The 22,990-nt window shown below is 44.5% G+C and overlaps 3 protein-coding genes across 11 annotated transcripts in view; 1 reads left to right on the top strand and 2 right to left on the bottom strand.

Moving 5' to 3' along the window:
• LOC310758450 (cullin-9-like) overlaps positions 1-3,381 on the bottom strand; it is a 32,937-nt gene extending 29,556 nt beyond the window's left edge. Inside the window, exon 1 of one of the 5 annotated variants that reach the window (XM_083604725.1) lies at positions 3,330-3,381. The gene's annotated coding sequence lies outside the window, so the exon portion shown is untranslated. Of the gene's footprint in view, positions 1-1,251; positions 1,266-1,948; positions 1,969-3,233 lie in introns of those variants that run through there. The other 4 variants (XM_083604726.1, XM_083604727.1, XM_083604728.1 and 1 more) reach the window with 4 other exon arrangements.
• A 2,329-nt stretch (positions 3,382-5,710) lies between these two features.
• MRPL2 (mitochondrial ribosomal protein L2) lies at positions 5,711-14,462 on the bottom strand. Its single transcript, XM_083605550.1, has 8 exons — positions 14,348-14,462; positions 12,350-12,439; positions 11,124-11,289; positions 9,488-9,629; positions 9,247-9,362; positions 8,153-8,263; positions 7,226-7,299; positions 5,711-5,997 (listed from the first exon to the last, which is right to left on the bottom strand). The coding sequence occupies exons 2-8, from the start codon at positions 12,416-12,418 to the stop codon at positions 5,785-5,787; spliced, it is 891 nt and encodes a 296-aa protein (XP_083461676.1). The 5' UTR covers positions 12,419-12,439; positions 14,348-14,462; the 3' UTR covers positions 5,711-5,784.
• A 2,430-nt stretch (positions 14,463-16,892) lies between these two features.
• Positions 16,893-22,990, top strand: part of KLC4 (kinesin light chain 4) — a 62,783-nt gene continuing 56,685 nt past the window's right edge. For 2 of the 5 annotated variants that reach the window (XM_083605178.1, XM_083605175.1), the window contains exon 1: positions 16,893-17,139. The gene's annotated coding sequence lies outside the window, so the exon portion shown is untranslated. The remainder of the gene's footprint in view (positions 17,140-22,990) is intronic. The other 3 variants (XM_083605176.1, XM_083605180.1, XM_083605179.1) reach the window with 3 other exon arrangements.

Here is a 22,990-nt window from a genome sequence, read left to right as displayed (position 1 = left end):
GAGTGCTGTTGCACGAAGATCCTGCTTTGGGCTTCCCATAGGCATCTGGTTGGCCATTGTGAGAACAAAACAATGGATGAGATGAGTCACTCGCCTGATCCAGTTGGGCTATTTTTATGTTCTTATATCCACTCATGCCAACTTGGACTGCCCCTTCAAACAACTTCAACCAGGGCCAACATATTTTGTGAATGTCAGGAAGCCTGACAGTGAACATGCATCTATAACAGTTTGCACTAATTATTTGTTTCTAAAGATAGCATTCTGGAATACGGACAAGCTGTTCCATACCAAAGGGTTTCAAGAAGACCTATAGAACTTTATTGTCTCCTAATGGAAATCCGACTGAAGTATACTTCTCTTCAGTGTACTTCTCTATAGAGAAATTTTAGTTCACTACAGACTTCGTGACCATAGATGAAGCTGGGCAAAAAGTAATTCACTGTCAACACAGCACAAAAGTGAAAGCTGTTGTAATCTAATGAGGTGTGACCTAATGCTACACTGGAATTTAAGCATGTGTTCTCCCTCAAATTATTCCGTGCTTGCTGTCTTCTACTCTTACATTCATTTCCCCCACTTATAAGCAACCTATCTTGGACAAGTATTTGTCCTAGAGACAGATGTGAATAACTTGCTAGCTTATATATTTTCAAAGGGAGACTGCCTGTTACTATTTCATTTCAGTGATCTTGTTGTACAGGTGGAGATATAGCACAATCTAACCTAATTGGGTCAACAACTTCTACACTCCATTGGAAGACAAACCACACATGAGGCTTATGTCATCTTGTTAGGCAGCATGTTTTTATATTCTTTTAATTAACATCCAGCCTGAAAAAGAAATCTAATGAACCTGAAAGCCTGCACACAATTTTGTGGTGTATAGGTCAAGATAAAAGGTACCACACTACTGTTGCTTTCGGAGGTGTTATTTTAATGATTCAACAAGCAGTTTTCGTTTGTTTTGAAGACAGGCTGGTTTGGATCTATGCAAGACACAGGCAAATAATGGTTGTAATTATAAATGATGCACAACAGCTAGCTGAGGTTAAAAACTGCCTTAAAAATTTTGTTCTATTCATTTCAGCATCTAACACTAACTGGAATAGTCTATGAAAGATTATGCACCTAAACTACATTTTTATTTAAGGAATTATGAAGACCACATATTTCTTTATTAAAGAAGAATCCTCTTTGCAGCTTCACATCACAGTTCAAGGTCTGTAAGATGGGCATCCTTCAACAAACCTGTTAAAGACGTCCTTCTTGAGGAATACCAGGGACACCCGCCCGCCACCCAAAATGTTTGAAAACCACGGCTGCCATAAAGGTAAAGGGACCCCTGACCGTTAGGTCCAGTCGTGACCGACTCTGGGGTTGCAGCGCTCATCTCGCTTTATTGGCCGAGGGAGCCAGCGTACAGCTTCTGGGTCATGTGGCCAGCATGACTAAGCCGCTTCTGGCAAACCAGAGCAGTGCACGGAAACACTGTTTACTTTCCCGCCGGAGCGGTACCTATTTATCTACTTGCACTCTGACGTGCTTTCAAACTGCTAGGTTGGCAGGAGCAGGGACCGAGCAACGGGAGCTCACCTCGTCGCGGGGATTAGAACCGCCAACCTTCTGATCGGCAAGTCCTAGGCTCTGTGGTTAAACCCACAGCGCCATCCGCATCCCATAGGGCTGCACAAATGTGCTAGCTTGCACATGCCAGCGTGGGATCTTGCCAATCTATCCCATATAGCATATTCTACCCAAACACTTTTCAGTTGAGATCAGCTTCTAGTTAAAAAGCACTCAAAAAGTACGGTTAGGATGCCATCCAGAGGAGCAGCTGTGTTTGTAGCAGAGAGAGAAAGGGCAGCACCATAAAGACGTCCAAATCTATCAGGGCTTGAGCCTGCAAATGTTGTATCCAATGAATTGGGCTCCTTTTGATATTTAGATTTATTTTTGGGCCGGCTGCAAAGCTTACGGCGAGGCTCTGACTATGTGAGGCTCTGACTATGTGTGTATAGGGACGCGGGTGGCACTGTGGGTAAAACCTCAGCGCCTAGGACTTGCTGATCGCATGGTCGGCGGTTCGAATCCCCGCGGCGGGGTGCGCTCCCGTCGTTCAGTCCCAGCACCTGCCAACTAGCAGTTTGAAAGCACCCCCGGGTGCAAGTAGATAAATAGGGACTGCTTACCAGCAGGAAGGTAAACGGTGTTCCGTGTGCTGTGCTGGCTTGCCAGATGCAGCTTGTCACGCTGGCCACGTGACCCGGAAGTGTCTGCGGACAGCGCTGGCTCCCGACCTATAGAGTGAGATGAGCGGACAACCCTAGAGTCTGGCAAGACTGGCCTGTACGGACAGGGGTACCTTTACCTTTATAGATTTAATAAATAAACAAAATAATGATAAGGTATAGATAGATGATAAAATGAGACTGCGCTACACACACACACACACATATGTTATCATATATCAAACCTAGACAGCATCTTAAAAAGCAGAGACATCACCTTGCCAACAAAGGTCCGTATAGTTAAAGCCATGGTTTTCCCAGCAGTAATGTATGGAAGTGAGAGCTAGACCATAAAGAAGGCTGATCGCCGAAGAATTGATGCTTTTGAATGATGGTGCTGGAGGAGACTCCTGAGAGTCCCATGGACTGCAAGAAGATCAAACCTATCCATTCTTAAGGAAATCAGCCCTGAGTGCTCACTGGAAAGACAGATCCTGAAGCTGAGGCTCCAATACTTTGGCCACCTCATGAGAAGAGAAGACTCCCTGGAAAAGACCCTGATGTTGGGGAAGATTGAGGGCACAAGGAGAAGGGGACGACAGAGGACAAGATAGTTGGACAGTGTTTTCGAAGCTACCAGCATGAGTTTGACCAAACTGCGGGAGGCAGTGGAAGACAGGAGTGCCTGGCGTGCTCTGGTCCAGGGGGTCACGAAGAGTCGGACACGACTAAACAACAACAACAATCATATATATGTGATAACGCTGCGCCGCGCTGCAGCTGCAGCTCGGGCTCGGCCACCTGTAGCCAATGCTGCCCCGTTCCCACGGGGTCTCCTGAAGCGACGGCAGGGGCCGGGGTCCCCATGGAACGCAGGAGGCGCGCGAGCCTTGGACGCTCGACAGCTGCGGGTTCGATCCCGCCGGAAGCCTCGAGATTATAGGCTAACCTCACTCGCAACCCGCCCCCCCCAAAAAACCCTCACAACATGAATACACATACGCAAAACAACAACAGCAACAGCTACCCGCAACCCTTCGGGCGGGCGAGCCTTGTCGGCAGCCTCCCTTACTTTATCCAGCCTAGCAGCTGCCTCACCTCTTCCGCCTTTCCTGCTCGTGTCCCGCCTTCCCACTGACGCACTACGGCTGCCGTCGCGAGGCAAACTTATTACTTTCGCGGAGCGTCTCATTGCAAAGAACAGATGGAACAAAATATCTCTTTTTATTCCCCCCTTCCTTTATTTTTTTTTTTTTTGGCTTTGTTGGATTAAAGCGTATTATTTATGCATTTCCCCCCTTATATTCTTTAATTGTTTGCTTCATTAAATTTATATGCCTCCTGATTGCAAGAGGGAGGCGAACATCTCAAAAGCGGGTTGGCCGAAAAAGATAAAACAATAATATTACTTAAAAAAATAAACAGCAGCCGTATTTTTTTTTTAAATACAGGAAGTTTAAAGCCCTGCAATACAATGGACTAAAAACAGAATTGAAACCCACACCGGGCTTTCTAAAACAGCTGGGATTATAAATCAGTTGGATAAAGAATTATTTTTGCATGGGTGTGCAAACATGTGGATGCTTGTGAATACATATGTAACTTCAGTGAGTCCCCATCCCTGGGATGGGCAATAAAAATATTTTACCATAGTAAAAGATGTCATCATCATGCCTCACCTGAGGTGTGTCAACCGTATTAGGGGTGCCTACAGGGCAGTCCTATATACATGTCTGCTCAGATGCAAATCCCATTAAGTTCAATGAGATTTGCTCCCTACTAAGAAGTATTAAAACTGCAATCCTCTGTGTACTCACTGAGGAACAGCCCCCATGGAGCACAACTGAGACATACTTTTGAGTAAACAGGTAAGATGCCACAGGTATTAATGCAAAGTTTTATATTTTTGAACATGCAGAATTGCCATTGCTATTCTGCAGCCTCTCTGCATCATGAAATTCATTTTGCATCTAGCAGAGACTTGACGCTGCAATTCTATACGAGTCTACTCAATGGTAAGTCCCACTGATTTCCACAAGGCTTTCTCCCAGGTAAATGGGTGTAGCAATGCAGCCTAATTCAGTCTAACATTTGTTGGAGCAGCTGGGCATAGAAAGGGTTCAATTTCCTTCAGCCTAATTCACCCCATGGGCAAGGTAATCACAGGTGCAAGGTCAAATGAGCCATTTGCTGTGGTAATGGCTCTGAGCACTACCTATATCTATTACTGTATGTCAGATTCCCAACATTTTCATTGCATCTCAAGACTCTCAACAAGATGCAGGCTTTTACTCCTGAATCATGCCCAGATTTTCTTATCCCCCTTCCCTACCCACTCCCTATGTTTTGTTGAACCTCTAGCCATAAGGGTTCTGGTCTGGAGGTGAAAGCACGCTTGCTATTTTGGGGTGACGTTTTAGTTAATCCTAATTAAGGCATCACTCTACCACAATTTTTTTCGTACTGCATCGCAATCTGCCCACATTACCCTAACAATCGGATTCCGTACTGAGTCAGTTAAACCTAAGCACACCAACTTAAATGGGTTCAGATCCTCCCAATTCTGACTAGGACTAGGTTGTTTAGTGTGTCAGCCCCAGTAAACTGTTCTCTCCAGTGGGATTTACGGTATTCTTTCAACAATCCCCCATTTTGCCAGAACTGTACGATTATCAGTTTATGGTAACAGAGAGGCAGGCTTTTTCATGCCATCCCTGCTGAAATGAGATGCCCACATCAGTATTGGCATTCTGAGGGCTCCTGAAGACACACTTGTTTGGGCAAGCACTCCCCTGAACCAATTTCCGATGTTATTATTTTAACTCTTAAAATGGTTATGCTATTAAATCCTGTTTTGTTATATATTTTAACTGAGGGTGTTTTAATGCCCCACTGCAATTTGTACTGATTTTATAGCTGTAATCTATAAAGCAGAGACATCACCTTGCCAACAAAGGCCCATATAGTTAAAGCTATGGTTTTCCCAGTAGTGATGTATGGAAGTGAGAGCTGGACCATAAAGAAGGCTGATTGCCAAAGAATTGATGGTTTTGAATTATGGTGCTGGAGGAGACGCTTGAGAGTCCCGTGGACTGCAAGAAGATCAAATCTATCCATTCTGAAGGAAATCAGCCCTGAGTGCTCACCGGATGGACAGATTCTGAAGCTGAGGCTCCAATACTTAGGCCACCTCATGAGAAGACTCCCTGGAAAAGACCCTGATGTTGGGAAAGATGGAGGGCACAAGGAGAAGGGGATGACAGAGGACGAGATGGTTGGACAGTGTTCTCGAGGCTACCAGCATGAGTTTGACCAAACTGCGGGAGGCAGTGGAAGACAGGAGTGCCTGGCGTACTCTGGTCCATGGGGTCACAAAGAGTCAGACACAACTAAATGACTAAACAACAGAGGCCATTTTGGCATATAAGCGGTAAATAAATTAACAAACAACAACAAGGGATGTACTCTGCAACCTTAGCTGAGTTTACATGTCAGAGAGGATAGCCTTTATTGACAGAATCCTACAGAATCACTGACAACACAGACACAGGCATCAAACGTGTGCAGACGCTGATGGGATGTTGACATAGCTCTTCATGGGTGGGAGGGGCCTGATCTTGCGGCCCGCCCATCCCCCTTTGCGATGCCACAGGCCACTCTTGGGCCGCTTCCCTAACCACCGGTTCCGACCAGCCTTCCCGATGATCCGCTTGTTGTGGTCAACGTTGGAAACGCGGCCCACTGTTGCCATGCAGGTCTCCATCACCTGTAAGAGTGAGAAAGGTTATGGAGCAGGAATACAAACCAGGGGTGAAGAACCTCAGTAGACACATTGCCTAACTCGTACAAAACCTATGTGGGAAAGTGTAGACTGAGCAATGATAACGTTAGAAGCTTCATACGTCATTACACCCTCGATTTTTACATGTTGCTGGATCTTTCTGGATTTAACTTCCTTCCGCAGGGCCTGTAAGACAGAGCTATTCTGCCTGGCTTTCAATTTGAACTTAGCCTGATCTTTTATTCCCCTTCCTTCCCTCTCCCTCCCCTTTTTATGAAGATTATCCGCTCTGGGAACCCACAGCTAATTCTCCCCTGGTCTCCTCGCTGGCCCAAATAGGACTAATTTAGCCAGCTAGCCCTGGTGATCATCTAATGTTTATTGGATGGATTTCCCCCCTAAATTGATTTTTGAATCCTGAATTTATTTTTATCCATGTTTTATATTGTATTTTATGCTGTTTTTTGTTGCATCAATTAAGTGTTTTAAATTTGTTGTTAGCCGCCCTGAGCCCGGTTTTCCGAACCGGGAAGGGCGGGGTATAAATAAAAAATTATTCTTATTATTATTGACAACTTGGTTCAGCACAGAAGGCCCAAACAATACAACCAATACAACCTGGTGGCCTCCGTATTTTCTTGGATTACAACTCCCACTTGACCACTGGCAACGCCAGCCAGGTCTGATAGGAACTGTAGTCCAAAACATCTGGTGGGCACCAGGTTGAAGAAGGCTGCCATATGGATGGGTCAGCGAGCAGATGCCATCTGCCACGTGGCGGCATATACAGTGATACCTCGGGTTACATACGCTTCAGGTTACATACGCTTCAGGTTACAGACTCCGCCAACCCAGAAATATTACCTCGGTTTAAGAACTTTGCTTTAGGATGAGAACAGAAATCGTGCTCCGGCGGGGCAGCAGCAGCAGGAGGCCCCATTAGCTAAAGTGGTGCTTCACGTTAAGAACAGTTTCAGGTTAAGAATGGACCTCCGGAACAAATTAAGTACTTAACCCGAGGTACCACTGTACTTTGTCTTACAACAGGCTGAGGCTGCCTGTTGCATCTCTGCATGATTTGCTGCTCTGTACTTGCCTCCTTCAAACCACTGTCCTCTGAGGAAAGCCGCTTCTGCTGCTTCTCTGCATTAGGAGTGACAGGATAATTAACCACCCTCAGAGGAGGTTGCCTGTTGCATCCCAAATTGTTTACCTGCATTTGCCTCTTGGAGGGTAACTGGATGATGACTGTCTCGTTCACCTTCCTTAGTATCACGCCACAGGTGCCTGGAAGCAAGAACAAGGCATCAGCAGGGCTTCAGTATGCTTTGACTCAGCCCAGCTCACATTTACTGGAAGCGAATTCCCCATAAGCTTCTTTACAAACTGCTGGCCAGATCCTGATCTCCCACAAAGCAGTGTGGGTCCCCCCTTTTTTTAAAAAAATTCAAGGCATTTATATAATAATCATTAGCATTTCTAAGCAGTATACAAACAACAACAACATACAGAGAATAAAACAGCAAGAAGTTCATCATAAAGCAGGCATCCCCAAACTCGGCCCTCCAGCTGTCTTGGGACTACAACTCCCATCATCCCTAGCTAACAGGACCAGTGGTCAGGGATGATGGGAATTGTAGTCCCAAAACAGCAGGGGGGAAGAGTTTGGGGATGCCTGATCATAAAGCTTAGAATTCCTACTGGAATAAGAAAGTATTTTCTGCTGTGTGCCTGAAGTTCAGCAAGGTTCAGTCGGGAGGTGATACCACAGGCTGGGGCCCACAACACTGAATGAATGGGGGACTACCAATGGAGACTTCCCCAAAAGATTTACTTTAAATGTTTGGGGGGGGAACTTGGTGTTGTACACCGCATTAGAAACATTCTGTTGTGAAGCAGTTTATAAATCCTTAAGTAAGAATAAAAAGGGGCAGCTCCTATAAAAAAGGGGGAGTGTGTGTGAAAGGAGGCAGAATAAGATTCTTTTGGGACACAGACTACATTTGTTCCAACAGATTTAACCTTCTCTCCTTTAGTTGAAAAGGAAGGGAGGAAAAGGAGGCAACTGTCTTGATTCTGACCACCTGCCCAGGTTTGCTACCTCCCTCAAAGTTGTTTCTGGCCTTGATCTGGTGCTGACCTGCTGCTCGAATATACTGCGCTCCTTTCCCGGGATGGCTCTCTAAATTGTTGATCAGGGTCCCTACTGGCAGAGCCCCAACTGGATAGGCATCTCCTTCGTTAGCCGACACTGGAAGACAATAAATAAATAAATTCCACCACCATATTCACACCGAAAACAGCCAAGGCACAAAAACTCCAAGTAGAACTAAGGCCCAAGTGTGCAGCCTCAGTCTGTCCTCCTTCGGCAGGTGGACAAGAACAAGGAATGTCGTGCACAATGTTGGTGCCACCACTGAAAAGGCCCTGTTATGGATACAGGGCCATCCAATGTAAGGGTGGGAGTGAGAACAGAGCTTCGGATGCTAATGCTTCCCTGTACATTTAAACAGTAGTTCCTCAATATTTCCCCCCCCCCCCATGGATCACTTGAAAATTGCTGGTGGTCTTGGTGGACCACTTAAATGCTTTTGACGTCCATTGTAGCAATTGTGATGTGCTATGCGTAGATGCTGTATGTGTTTTAACTGTATCATTATTGCTGCTTTCACCTCTTACTGCATTTTAGTGCATTACATCAAATTCAACTACAGTTTAAGAAATAAAAGCAGCAATAAAAATAGAGTTAAAAATCAATGCAGTTATTGATATTGTGCGGGGAGGAAAAAGTGGATGTCCTAATAACTTTAGGCACCCTCAACAAACTACAGTTCCCAGGATTCTTTGGGGGAAGCCGTAACCCTTTAAAGCGTCATGATACTGCATTAAATGTATGGCGCAGACGGAGCCACTGCCTGTTCCACTGTCAAAACTGTTCTTACTGTTAGGAAATCTGCTTCCCTGCAATTTCCACACATTAGTTCCAGCCCTACGCTCTGGAACAACAGAGACTGAGCCTGCTCCCATCTTCTGAAAGACAGCCCTTCAAATACTTGAAGAGAGCTACCCTCTCTCCTCTGAAAGCTTCTCTTCTCCAGACTAAACCTACTCAGCTCTTAATAACTATTCGTGGGCCTTGGTTTTCTCAGAGTCCTTGCCACCTGCATTACCCAGCTGGTCAACGTCCTTCGTAAAATGTGGCACCCAGAACGGGACACCGTCCTCCAGATTTACCTGCCATCCTGCCAATTTGTCCTGAAGTTTTGAGGATGTCACCAGCCTGCATGTTTTCTGTCGCAATGATCCACCGTCTCCTCTTCCCTCCAGCCACGAGAGCTATGTCTGCAGATCTGCCGTGGGCAATAACAAAGAGATACCAAGAGGGCACGGTCAGCTCAAGCTGTCATCCTCATTACCAAGTATCAAAAAGGAAAAAAAACCATCACAGTCTCCAGACCACGTGTCTGCTACTCACCTGCATGGGTCGTACCGCACCTGAACCACTTTCTCCTCAAAGGAACCAGGCTCTTGTCCAGCTTCATAGTTCAGCCTTCGGAAATCAATCATGCGGTAGCGCTGCTTATGCCCGCCTCCAATTCTATGCACCCGGATACGACCTTGTGACGGACATGGAGCTCATTCAGCATCACACATTGCAGTCAAATGGATAGATAAAAATACTGGACCAAGCTTCCCAGCAACCACCCTATCTCTATGAAAGTTGTCAGAAGTTAGGTCTGGCCAAAGGTAAAACCTGAAACAAGACTAAAAGCTTCCAGGTTTCAAAAGCAAGCATCTAGTCCTCATGGTGGTTAGTATACACTTGGTGGGGTGGGGGGAAGCAGGAATTAACTTGAGAATTAGAAACAGAAACCGGGATTAAAATTGTTTAAGTCATTAAATTTAAAAAGTTGAGTGGAAAATAAGGTGTTATTTTAAAAAGAATGTTAAGAGATTAGGATTTGCTGGATTAACAAGTTGAACTAGAAAACAAGAAGGGGAGGTATGAGGAAGTCAAAGAAACATGTTATTGAAAAATTGTTACTGAAATTGACTTGTTTTTAATATTTTTCTTTTTCTTTTTCTTTTTGTGTTTGTATAAAATTGGAAAATTTAATAAATATTTATATATAAAAAAAAGAGAATTAGAAACAGAAACCAAAAGATGCCCAGATTGTTATTCATATTGACTTGGGAACAATACAATATGTTTAGCTAAGAGTCCTTATTGTAAAGTTGCTTCATTAATATTTCGATAGTTGACTCGAGCACTTCTTATTTGAGTCAATGAATCCCCAAAATAAAAATATTAGAGAGCGCTGGTGCAGCTATGATATGGAAATTCTCACCTCACCCATGAGTTCAATCAGTGGCTTTAAGAAAACTATTGTCCTCTTTGTTCCAGTTCCAGTCGCCCATGTGTAACATGGAGATAACTACCCTGGATAATGCTACGCTGGCCTGCTGGGTTGCTGTAAGAATTACTTTATGTGAAGTCCTTTGTACACTCGAAACGCACGATACAAATGCTAAGCATAATGATCGGAAGAACATATCTCCACCTAACTGGAGCTTGGCATCCACCATTTTCTTTGAGGTGGGTCACAGTTCAGTGGCAGTGCACAAGCTTTGTGTCTAGCAGTTCCAAGGCTCGATCCTGAGCACCTTCAGTTAAAAAGCAGTCCCAAGAACATTAAAAGAACCTGCTGGATCAGGCCAATAGCCCATCTAATCCAGCAACTCATTCTCAGAGTCATTGTTGGACTTCCACTGCCTTCCCAATGTTGCGCCTGGTTTTGGGAAGAGGCGTCAGGGCTCTGGCAGGGTCCTAGAGCCCTCCTACCTCCTTCCCAAAGCACATTCCCATCTTGCTGCCAGTATTCAGCCCCTAACAAGTTGTCCTTGAGAGAAGATGGCTGCCCACACCTGCCTTAACGTAGTCTAAAGATTTAAAACAAAAACTGTGTTGTTGTTTTTTAAAAAGAAATTTCCTTGCCATAGGAGAACAGCGTCAGAGGACTTGGCTTTTCCCCCTACTTGGTCTCTCCTGGCAGAGAAGGTTGCCTTTGCTCACTTGAGCGCAGTCCAGCTGTGAGGGGCTGCAAACATACCTGTGTGGTCTCGCCCTCCTGTCTTTTTCATGCCAATGGGCTTTGTGGTATACTTGATCCTGCATTTCCACAGTGGATCAGAGGTAGATACAACAGCAGAGGTGCTGATTTCACGGTATGCATGGAGAAGGCCAGCAAGGCAGGTGGGCTTGGGAGGCACAGGTATCTAGGAAAGGTGGAAATCAAGCATCGTGAACTGGATTTTCTACCCTAATTCCTATGTTCAGGGTGTGTTTGAATTAGATCTACGCCAGAAGTCTCCAGCATGGTCTTCCCTTAGCGCTCACAAAACATATTTGTCCTCCACTATCACTGCCCCCCTTGGTCATAAGGTGATGAGAATGACTTATCTTTTCCTCCTTTGTAAAGCACATAGAGCTGAAGGAGAAAGCTAGAAGAGCTGCACTCCCCCCCCTTCAGCTCTATGTGCTTTTAAAGCTTGTTCTGTGTCCATTTTCTGTCTGAATGTGCCCATGGTCTTAAAAAGGTTGGTAACCTAGGCCATAATCTCACACTCCTTCACTGTCTATTGTGCTTTGGAAATGTGGCCTTAAAATGCAGTGACAATCTTATCAGCAAAGATCTGAATTTTTATTTATTTTTTAGTTCTGAAAGCAAGGCTTAATTTAATTAGGAACAGAAGGAACTGCCTTATACCACATCAGACCCTTTTTTAAAAACCATAGTAATATAATGCATTACTATGCAAAAGATCTGAAAAAATTATCCCACCGCAACGTGTTAAAAATGCAGCAGTTGTTGCAAAACACAGAGTCAAAAACACTTGAAAAGTTTGTGGTGCTTAACAGTTCTACAGTGGAAGGGGCTGGGACTGAATCCTGTATTAGATGTCATAACCTCCAAGCCAAAACACTGTTCTCCTTACATTCAGATTTTTTGGGGGGAGAGGGGTGTTGGTTGTTATTACTCAGGAGAGCAGAAAACAAATGCTCATAAGAATTTTTCCTTATTATATCTGCATGCGTCATTTGGTCATATCCTAAAACAAACAGCAACAACAAAAACAGAATTGGTTTCTAGGCTGAGCCCTGGTAATTCCAAACTTAATTTAAGGCTTTGGTGTCAGGAAAATAAGCAAGTTTAATTGCGCTGCAAGGTCCACAGCAAAATTATATCCAGAGAGAGAACATTCTATATACACAGTGCATGCAATAACAAACCCACAATGGAAAAAGATAAGAAACTGATCAACGTGGCTGCTGTACCTGGGAGAGACGAGGGCTTGAGGACAACAGCAGGGACCCAAAGCTCCGGATCAAGCTAGATACAGCCATTATCAGTAACACCTGTTCCTGCTGCAGAGATGGGGAAAAACGGAAGTATTATTAGTTGACTGATACATGTGAAGTGACGTAAGCAATAAAAACCATTAACACAAAACAGACAGAAAGCTTTGCTGGGATAAGTGCCACTACTTCCGGGGAGAAAGCTGAAAACAACCATTTTATTTGTTCTGTAAAAAAAATAAAATCCAACCCATTCTCCAAGAAGCTTACAGTGATATACATAGGGTTTGTTCCATTTGATTCTCACAAGCCTGTAAGAGATGTTAGGGGGAGAGGTGGTGATTGGCCCAAGATCACCTAGTGATTCAGGATCCAAACCCAGCTTTCCCAGGTACTAATTGACACTACTCCAAGGATGGGGAACCTGTGGCCATTCAGATGGTGCTGACTCCCATTTCTATCTCCCCAGCCAGCAGGGATGATGGGAGTTGTAGTCCAATGTCTAGAGGCCACAGGTTCCCTATGCTTGCTCAACGCATTATGCCGCCAAAATAGAGATAACTAGAACTGGGGAGAATCTTGGAACCATCTTATTCCAAAGCATTATCCCAGGAGTTGTACGACAACTTGTGAGGTGTCTCTCTAAGGAAAGCACTTCAATGTATAAAACAGGATGAAATCCACATGCAGAGTGTGCTTTGAATCACAAGAAAATTTATCGCTGGCGATGGGAAGAGTGTCATAGTGCTTGCATTCCCATGCTTAGGCTGCAAACCTTCACTGAACTCAATGGTTACTTCTGTTAGCAAACAGTTTCTAGGACAGCACAGGAGCAGTGATTCCCTCATCTGGGGGAGAGGGGAGCATCACAAGTCTTTATTAAAGGTAAAGGTAAATGACCCCTGACCGTTAAGTCCAGTCCCAAACGACTTTGGGCTTGTGGCACTTATCTCGCTTTACTGGCCGAGGGAGCCGACTTTGTCCACAGTTTTTCCAGGTCATGTGGCCAGCATGACTAAGCTGTTTCTGGCGAAACCAGAGCAGTGCACGGAAACACCGTTTACCTTCCTGCCGGAGTAGTACCTATTTATCTACTTGCACTGGCGTGCTTTTGAACTGCTAGGTTGGCAGGAGCTGGGACCGAGCAACGGGAGCTCACCCCGTCGCAGGGATTTGAACCGCCGACCTTCCAATCAGCAAGTCCTAGGCTCAGTGGTTTAGACCACAGTGCCACCCGCTTTATTATTCTCCTCTAATTGTTGTGCCTGATAATTAAAGGAAAAACACTCAAAGAGCTTTTCTGAGACGCGTAGGGTAGCAATTCAGCCAAGTTTTTTCTCAGAGTATAAATATTAAAGAGTCTCATGCTGAGCCATCCCTCCCACTGAAGTTAATGAACATGCCTAAGTTAGGTCCATTAGTTTAAAAGGGAGTACTCTGAGTAAAATTTATGTGAATACCACCACTAATACCCCACCTCATCCCCCAAGGGGTTAGAATGAAGGATTGTGGCAGGGCAGGGTATTTGGAGCATCAGCAGTCTCTTGTGCCCCAGCTTACACAGATGTAAATTTCACGATGTTCAAGGGCACAGGACAATAGCCTTAATTGCAAGAAACGCACCTAGGCGGCAGTCCTCTCCGCCCACTTGCCTGGTCGTAAGTCCCGTTGAGTTTAACGGGTCTTACCTCCGAGTAGGTATGTATAGGGGTTGCACCACTGGACTCCGATCCGAACCCAGGATCGGAGTCTGGTTTCAGCAGCCCTTACTTCCAAGAAATCCCTGCAAAGTATATTGCAGCTGGAGGAGGAGGGCTTTTGCAGAGAAACGTCTACGGCAGCTGCAGGGGTCTAACTAACAAGGCTTTCCAGGAAACTATATCCCACCCCGGAACGGAAATGTTTTTCAGGCAGGCATTATGGCCATGCTCAATGCGACACCGGGAATGAGGAGACATTGAGGCCGCCTCCACTCACCCGGAATTAGGTCCCACGCCACTAGTCCTGTGCCTCCATTCTGCCTTCCGGAGCCAACCGAGCATGCGCGCGCCACTCCTGGGCGGAGCTCCAGTTTTGCTTTGACGTACGTGGGGTCGAGAATCCATAAAAGGGATGGGGAAGAACGGGGTCCTCCAGGTGCTGGTTGGGATGCAGGTTCCCCGTGAAGGAGGTTGGGAGTTGTAGTCCAACAACATCTGGAGGGCCACTTTAATATTGCTGCGGGCAGGACTCAGAAATCCTTGTTTCACACGTATTATTTTGCAAATTAAAATAATAATAAAACAATAGCACATAACAACAACAACAACAACAATTTATTATTATTTATACCCCGCCTATCTGGCTGAGTTTCCCCAGCCATTCTGGGCGGCTCCCAATCGAGTGTTAAAAACAATACAGCATTAAATATTAAAAACTTCCCTGAACAGGTATTGTTGTTTAGTCGTGTCCGACTCTTCATGACTCCATGGACCAGAGCACGCCAGGCACTCCTGTCTTCCACTGCCTCCCGCAGTTTGGTCAAACTCATGCCTGTAGCTTCGAGAACACTGTCCAACCATCTCGTCCTCTGTCATCCCCTTCTCCTAGTGCCCTCCATCTTTCCCAGCATCAGGGTCTTTTCCAGGGAGTCTTCTCTTCTCATGAGGTGGCCAAAGTATTGGGGCCTCAGCTTCAGGATCTGTCCTTCCAGTGAGCACTCAGGGCTGATTTCCTTAAGAATGGATAGGGACTCTCAAGAGTCTCCTCCAGCACCATAATTCAAAAGCATCAATTCTTTGGCGATCAGCCTTCTTTATGGTCCAGCTCTCACTTCCATACATCACTACTGGGAAAACCATAGCTTTAACTATACGGACCTTTGTTGGCAAGGTGATGTCTCTGCTGTCTAGGTTTGTCATTGCCTTTGCTAGGCTCTGAATAATGTCTCTTGCTTCATTTTTCATGGAGGAGACTTGGGTTGCCAAAGTTGCACAGGCAGCTGAGCGCCTGCGCTTTTAAAGCTGTTGGACAGGCAGGCAGAAACTCGGCAGGTGAAACTTTTCCCCAGCTCTGTACAAGGAAAGCATTCACCTGATGAATGCTGCTACCTCAAAAAGATTTGGAGGCTTGGGATGAAACTGACAAGCCCAAGAAGAAGCTTTTCAGGGTGATTGGCAAAGTATTGAGGGCTGATCCTGTTGAGACTGCGTGGTATAGTTGTTAGCATGCCAGGTTAGGGGTAAGGAGGCCTAGCTTCAAACCCCACCGCCACCCCACAGCCATGAAGCACACTCTCTCTCTTTTCTAAATTTATTTGATTTTCCATATTAAAATTTACATTCACACAACGTACTATATAAAAACAAGTTTCCAAAAAAATATCCTGGACTTCCCACCTCCCCTTTGTGGGTCTTATTGTTAGTCCTTTCCTTCTGCATCTTTTATAGTGATCCAAATTTTTGTATCTCCATTACAGTATATCCATTATCTCTCTCTCTCTTTCTGCCTGGCCTATCTCACCTGGCTGTTGTGAGGGTAAGCTAAGAGGGAAAGAACCACACACAACACCTTTAGCTTCTTAGAGGAAACACAATATATACGTGCAAGAGTAGTATGTTATTGTCATTATTTAAAAAATATTATTAAAATAATAAAACTATATGATTATCAATCTAGTGAAGGGGTAGAGTGCCAATTTCATTCAGGGGAGATAATTTTGGAAAACTATGTGAGAATGCTTATTGCTTATTCACCAGCTCCTCTTGCCGTGATGGTTTATTTCAATTTCCTTTCATCCTTGCTTTGCATTCTTGAAAAGAAATAATTATAAATCATAATATTATAAATAAAAAAGAACATCATTTTTCATTTCTTAAAAGAAATTATGGTAATTATGGGGACAGAACTACCTAAATTGTACAGAAATTTATGTATTCTACTACAGCAGCAAGAATGTCACTTGCCCCGAAGTGGAAAGAAGCAAAAGTCCCAGGAAAGGAAGAATGGATACAAAAACTTATGGAATTTGCAGAAATGGTGAAACTTACCACAAGAATAAGAAATCAAGATAACAATTTTTTTTATAAAAGAATGGAAATGGTTTATTGAATATTTACAGATATATTGTAAACAGATAAAAACATTGGCAGGACTAATGTAATAACCTGCAGTTTTATAAGAGTATATATTTACAGTAGATAAATAAATGAGCAAGTTAAATGAATTTGGATATGCAGAAGATATTAAAAATAAATTTTAGGAACTGCAGAAAAGGGGGGAAGGAAGTCAAATTTCGAATATTGATTGTAAAACGAATGAAATGTATAAATTTGAAAAGTATAAATAAAAAACTTAACTAAAAAATTAAAAAGTAAAGGGATTTGGAAAGGCCTGGGAAATAAGGGGCAAAGCAACGAAGCGAACGTCTGAATGGAAGACACGGGGCAGAACTCCTTTCCCTCTTTTCTGCAAAGAAAACTCAACGGGCGAGGCTTGACGGGTTAAGTTCTTCGCGGTCACCTGACCGAAAACGCCCCGCCCCCTCTCCGCGCCCTTAAGAGATAGGGAGGATCTCCCTAAGCGCGTCCCGCGCCATGTTGGATTTAAAGGGGCCGCGGCAGGATTGGGAGGAGCTTAGAAGGAGGATTGTTTTTCCTTCCAGTCGGGAACGGCCGCCGGCGCCGCCTCGTTGGGGGGGGACACCGGCGGCGAGGAAGTGATAGCGCGAGCCATTTGCGCATGCGTGGCTAGCCATCCATCCTACGAGGCTGTCCCTGAAAAAGCAGCAGGTAGGAGCTTTGGTTGCCTTTCTTTCTGCCTTTTCGGAATACGGCGATTGGTTTTCATAATGGATATGCCCCCCTCCAATCTCTGGCAGAGTGTTTTTGTTGCAGCAGGGTGGTCCTGCCGTAAAGGGGGGGGGTAGGCCTCAGAGGGGTGGTCTGCCTGCTGGCGGGTGGGCCAGCGGCTGCTTGCAAGGGGGAGGGAAATGCCAAGAGGCGGGACTGCCTGGAAGCAACAGCCTCTGATCTGGGAGCCCCCCCCTTTCACCTTCTCCCCTACCCACCACCCACCAGCCTTAGGGGCAAGGCGATCAAACTCTGCACATGCTCAGGAACACTGCGGTCTGTCCCTATGTTCCAAGGTTGAGTGCTGGCCGTGAAACACGGTTGCTGGGATCGAGCCCTGTCACTGCTTCAGCCCCGATTACCAAGCTGTGTCTGCCAGGTTCTCTCTTCCCCTCTTTGCCAATGGCTCATGCCTGACTCACTTGCAAAGGGTTGTTGCGTTTGTTTGTTTTTGGCTTCTGTAGGGCTGTGGCTCTCTGCTGCGCTGGCAAAGCAAAAGACTCTGCTCCAGGCTAATAGAAGATAGAAGGGCAGATGCCCAGGATTCCTGCCACTCCTTTACTGACAGCAGTTGTGTAGGCTGCCAGAGGAAAAAGCTTTTCCTTCTATCTCAGTCTCCTATTTGGGCTTAGTCTTCACTGATCACAAGTTGCTTCCTGACCTGACCAGGAAAATTGGTTCAATGCAGCTGCTGGGGCAGATACCAGGTTTGCTTTGGGAATAGGAGCTACAGTGATGCTTTACAAGGCTTATTTCTTATATTGCGGCTGTTTATTCTCTGTTGTGGTGTTATCTCCCCCTCTGATTCAAGGCTGCCCCTATCAGCGGTAAAATCTGACTTACTTGGCTGCAGTCGTGCGTCACACTAAAGTCAGAGGGTCTTACTTCCCATAAACATGTTTAGGATTATGCAATTAAGAGTGGCAGCTGCCTTAGCTGATGATGGGTTTGAGATTCTTGATTTGGGAGCAGCCGCTACCGAGTTGAGTTCTGCCTTTCTTTAGGAACTGTGGAGCAAGGATGTTTCATTCTCACAAGAGTCTTCCTTACCCATTTTCCTTTCTTCCTTTTTAATGCCAGAGAACTATTTAATACATGTGGCATGTTTTGCTTAGCTGGGATGTGGTTAAAAGCCCTCTGATGCAACATTCTGTAATGGTCCTACCACTTTCCAATTCCTGTCCCATTTTTACAAAGAATTTAGGACTGTCTGGGCTCTCTGTTGCCTTGTGCTTTTTCCTCAACTCCCACCTAAATAGGTTGCTGGGTTCCTGTCATCCTCTTGTTAATCATTCAGATGTCTGATGCTGTTTTGAACTCTGAAACCAGCTCTGGGAAACTACGGGAGGAGCTGGCATGCTTGTTCTTAGTTTCAAGGTCTGCTGTGTATGTGGCACTGACCTGCTATTTATAATCATGATGCTATCTCACCGTTCGGCTGTGGCCTCCTGCAACAGGGAATTTAATGGATTATTTGATGCGACTTCAGGCATTTCTTTTTCAAAGGACTGAGGTCACACCCGCAACATACATCCAAGCACATTTATAGCATATGGCTTTCCCCAAACAATCCTGGAAACTTGTTTACCCCTCACAGAGCTGCAATTCCCAGCACCCTCAACAAACTACAGCTCCCCAAATTTTATGGGGGAAGCAAAATGTGACCTGAGTTACTGCTGCAATTCTTGGCAGAGTTAGATGTACCTAGTTATATGTGTTGTGTGTCTGAGTGAAATAGTTGGCATTACTTTACTCGAATGAGTCTTTTCTCTAAATTATTAGGTGCACTGGATCTGCACTGGGAACATCCATCTACCCAGCTTTTCAGTGTATTTAGAGTTTCTGCAGGTAGATATATTGAACATGAATCACGATCAGTTGTGCCAAAGGGCCACATGAATTAAGAGTCTCACACTGTGGCCAACCAGGTGCTGTTGCTTCACCCTCACCTGGCTCATGCTGCTGCTAAAGATTAAGTGTTTTGTGCTGGTGCCTCTATTCAGTGCTTTTTTCTTAAAAAAAACCACACGTTTAGGCGTACTCTCATTTTGACTCAAGAAAATCACTATTTTATAGTTCAGATCAGGAAAAATAAATACAATAAATGGACAAAAGCACAAAGATTCACAAAATGTTTAGGGATATTTGTTCCCCTGCGTCCCCCTAGAAAAAAAAGCACTGCCTCTATTGTTATAAACTTCTAATCTGAAGATGATACTTGGCTAGGAAAGACGGGGAGAACCGTTTGGCAGGCTGAACTTATTTTCTGAAAGGATAGTGTTTGTTGGTTATATTTACTGATGAACTGATAAATGTTCTATTTGACAGCAAAACCAATGTCCTGTTTGTGCTTTGGTAACTCAACGATATTTTTAAAAGGTTGCTTCAGGGAGTACAAATATAGATGAAGGAGCCCAATTTTAAACAAATTCTAGTATTGCAGAATACGAATTGTCCCTAAATGATGTTCATCTGAAGCCATTTAACAGTTGGTGAATGGCTTCAAAAGACATGACATTTTGCCCTAATACAAAAAAACCCCTTAACATTTTTGTTCACTTAACAAGGTAAAGGTAAAGGGACCCCTGACCATTAGATCCAGTGTGACCGACTCTGGAGTTGCGGCGCTCATCTCGCTTTATTGGCCGAGGGAGCCGGGGTACAGCTTCCGGGTCATGTGGCCAGCATGACTAAGGCGCTTCTGGCGAACCAGAGCAGCGCACGGAAACGCCATTTACCTTCCCGCCAGAGCGGTACCTATTTATCTACTTGCACTTTTGACATGCTTTTGAACTGCTAGGTTGGCAGGAGCAGGGACCAAGCAACGGGAGCTCACCCCGTCGCAGGGATTCGAACCGCCGACCTTCTGATCGGCAAGTCCTAGGCTCTGTGGTTTAACCCACAGTGCCACCTGCGTCCCTTTGTTCACTTATGGGGTGGTATATTAACATCTGGATATTTTGCAGTTTGTTGGCCTCTTTTTGCCTTTGTTACTGGCAGATGTTATAACATGGACATCAGGTCTTGTTAAGCCTTTGCACTGCTGGCGTATGTATTTCCCCCTCCTTTTTAAAGTGTATTTATTATTTCGGTATCATGTCTTTTTCTGTGTGTGTGTTTAATTTAAAAAACCCAGAAACCTGGTATTGCAAAAGCACACAGGGAAAACATTTCACATTTCACTTAGCAATAGGAAAGGTAGCAAGGTGGTTGCCTGTATTCCTTGGTTTGTAGTTTTTGGAGAGAGGATCAGTAGCAGAGCAGCATAATGCTATGCGTGTTTAGCCTGAAGTTAGACTTAAGAATTGCCTAGGATGGCAGCCTTAGCATGGATGGTAGTTGTCTAGCTGGGTGAATGATCTGTCTTTGAGTAAGCTTCATAAGCACATGTTAGCAATACATTATGAAGAGTTCGTGTTTCTCAGACAAAGGATTAATGTAGCAGAAGTTGCTAGATAATTCTTAGACACTTTGTACAGATCCAAAAACATTCTTGTTATACTGATTGAGATACTTACCTTGATGCAGTTGTTCCAGCACACATACCAAACTATCCTATTTAGGATAGTTCTATTCTTTTATCTCAGATTAAAACGGTAGGTTGTAGAATTTGTGTATTCAGAACACCTTTCCTGTGTAAAAAAAGAAAAGAACATGAAGCACTTTGAACACAGTGAAATGACACTGGCTATGACTTAATCATACATCCGCTGTCAGTTTGGATTATACCGATTTCTACTTTCATGTGATCTATTCGAAAACATTCTCAAGCTAACTTTTCTTGGACAGTAACGATAAATGGTTTGGACAACGAATCAAGACATGTTCAATATAGGCAGGTTTTAATCAATTGGACAGCAGCCTTCAACCTTGCCTGACACAGGACAAACTTTTAAACCTCAACCTCAAACAAGGAATACTCCTGTATGTGCTTCTAACTGCTGTCTACTAGTAGTTAAAAGTATGTCTATAAGTAACTTCTGATTTACAGTAAAAGCAAAATTAACCAGGGCTCATCACACTGAATATCCCATTGGGAAGGGTTTGTTAGGTTATTCCTTACATTCTTCTCATTCTTGCTCTTCATATAATTGTTTCCAAAACAGCTCACAAGGGCATAAGAAACAGGTCCTCACCAGACTCACTACTGAAAAAAACAAGACGCACAAGAAAAGAGGAGTGTAAGAAAAAAGTAGAGATTAGTTCTTCAAGGCCAGAATGAAGTCGTAAGCTATGTATGGGTATTTGAATTTGGTTCAGGCCCAGCTGATCTTCCCCTTGCTGGTGTTTTTGCTTGTTCCTTGGCTGCTGGATGGGACCAGAGTGTCCTTTACTCCCGGTTCTGTAGTCCCAGGGACAACTGGCAGTGGGAGCTTTCTTGCAAGGAAGGGAAAGCAAGCCCCAGTGGAGGCTGGCATGCCAATTTCAGTCTGCCTTCAGTCAGTCCCAACTTGGCTGACTTCTTTCTTCTAAGCCAGCGATGGCCAAACTTGACCCTCCAGCTTGTTTTGGGACTACAGTTCCCATCATCCCTGACCACTGGTCCTGTTAGCTAGGAATGATGGGAGTGGTAGTCCCAAAACAGCTGGAGGGCCAAGTTTGGCCATCACTGTTCTAAGCAATCCAGGGCTGGCACAGGCAACTAGCTTCTCCCTTAGTGTCAATGTTGCTTTTGTTGATCTTAGCAAGGAGGAAGATAGGCAAAGCCAATGGATTCTGGTTTTGTACCCATCAGTGTCTCTGGCTCCACCTGCTGTTGGCCTCCCTGCCTTCCACCCTGTCATTACCGGCAAGCACTTTGCAGTTGTTCCTTTTCTAACAAATAGATGGGGCCAAGATGATCTTCCCTTGGCTTGAGTACAGTCCCTCCATAGCCCTTGACTATGACATGGAGCCCATTTTCCTTTAGATCTCCAGCCCTTGCTTGTGTTCCCTCCTTCAGAAATGAGTAGTCCCTCTCTTTTCTCCGACTAGAAGACTGGTCATTGCCTAAGAATCTTTTCCCCTGAAGAAACTATCCTGTCTTGTTTGAGAGCAATTAATTTGTCCGGGTCTTAATCTTCCTATATTAAGAAGCAATGATAGGGCTATATACTAAGATTATCCATGGCTAAATTGTCTTGAGCACATACCAGGTACAATGGCATGTAATTAAGAGGATTAAAGTGCAAGTAGTTTGGTGCTGAATGAAGGTTCAGAAAAACACTGTCTTTCGGAGTGCGGAGAATGCAGAGATTAGTGGTGCTGAAGTTGGACAATAATAATAATATAATTATAATTTATTATTTATACCCTGCCCATTTCGCTGGGTTTACCCAGCCACTCTGGGCAGTTCTCAACAGAATGTTGTTGTTGTTTAGTCGTTTAGTCATGACCGACTCTTCGTGACCCCATGGACCAGAGCACGCCAGGCACTCCTGTCTTCCACTGCCTCCCGCAGTTTGGTCAAACTCATGCTGGTAGCTTCAAGAACACTATCCAACCATCTCGTCCTCTGTCGTCCCCTTCTCCTTGTGCCCTCCATCTTTCCCAACATCAGGGTTTTTTCGAGGGAGTCTTCTCTTCTCATGAGGTGGCCAAAGTATTGGAGCCTCAATTATTATTAATGTTCCCAACAGAATATTATTATTATTATTATTATTATTATTATTATTATTAATAATAATAATAATTAAAAAGCAATAAAAACTAGAATCTCTAGTCCTTCCCAAAGTTGATGAAGGAGAGACTGTTCCATAAGCTGCAATTCTATATGCAGTTACCTGGGAGTAACTCAGTGAGGCTTACTTCT

This window comes from Podarcis filfolensis (genome assembly GCF_964270895.1).
Source record: "Podarcis filfolensis genome assembly, chromosome: 3".
Lineage (NCBI taxonomy): Eukaryota > Metazoa > Chordata > Lepidosauria > Squamata > Lacertidae > Podarcis > Podarcis filfolensis.
This window is presented reverse-complemented; position numbering and strand designations above follow the sequence as displayed.

Bases quoted from the DNA above. Each gene is read 5' to 3' on its own strand.
- MRPL2 (XM_083605550.1), bottom strand. From the start codon at position 12,418: ATGGCTGTATCTAGCTTGATCCGGAGCTTTGGGTCCCTGCTGTTGTCC. The intron at 9,363-9,487 runs GTGAGTAGCAGA...TGCCCACGGCAG, and splicing joins GTGCGGTACGACCCATGCAG to ATCTGCAGACATAGCTCTCG. The intron at 5,998-7,225 runs GTAAACAATTTG...TCACTCTTACAG, and splicing joins CCTCCAAGAGGCAAATGCAG to GTGATGGAGACCTGCATGGC.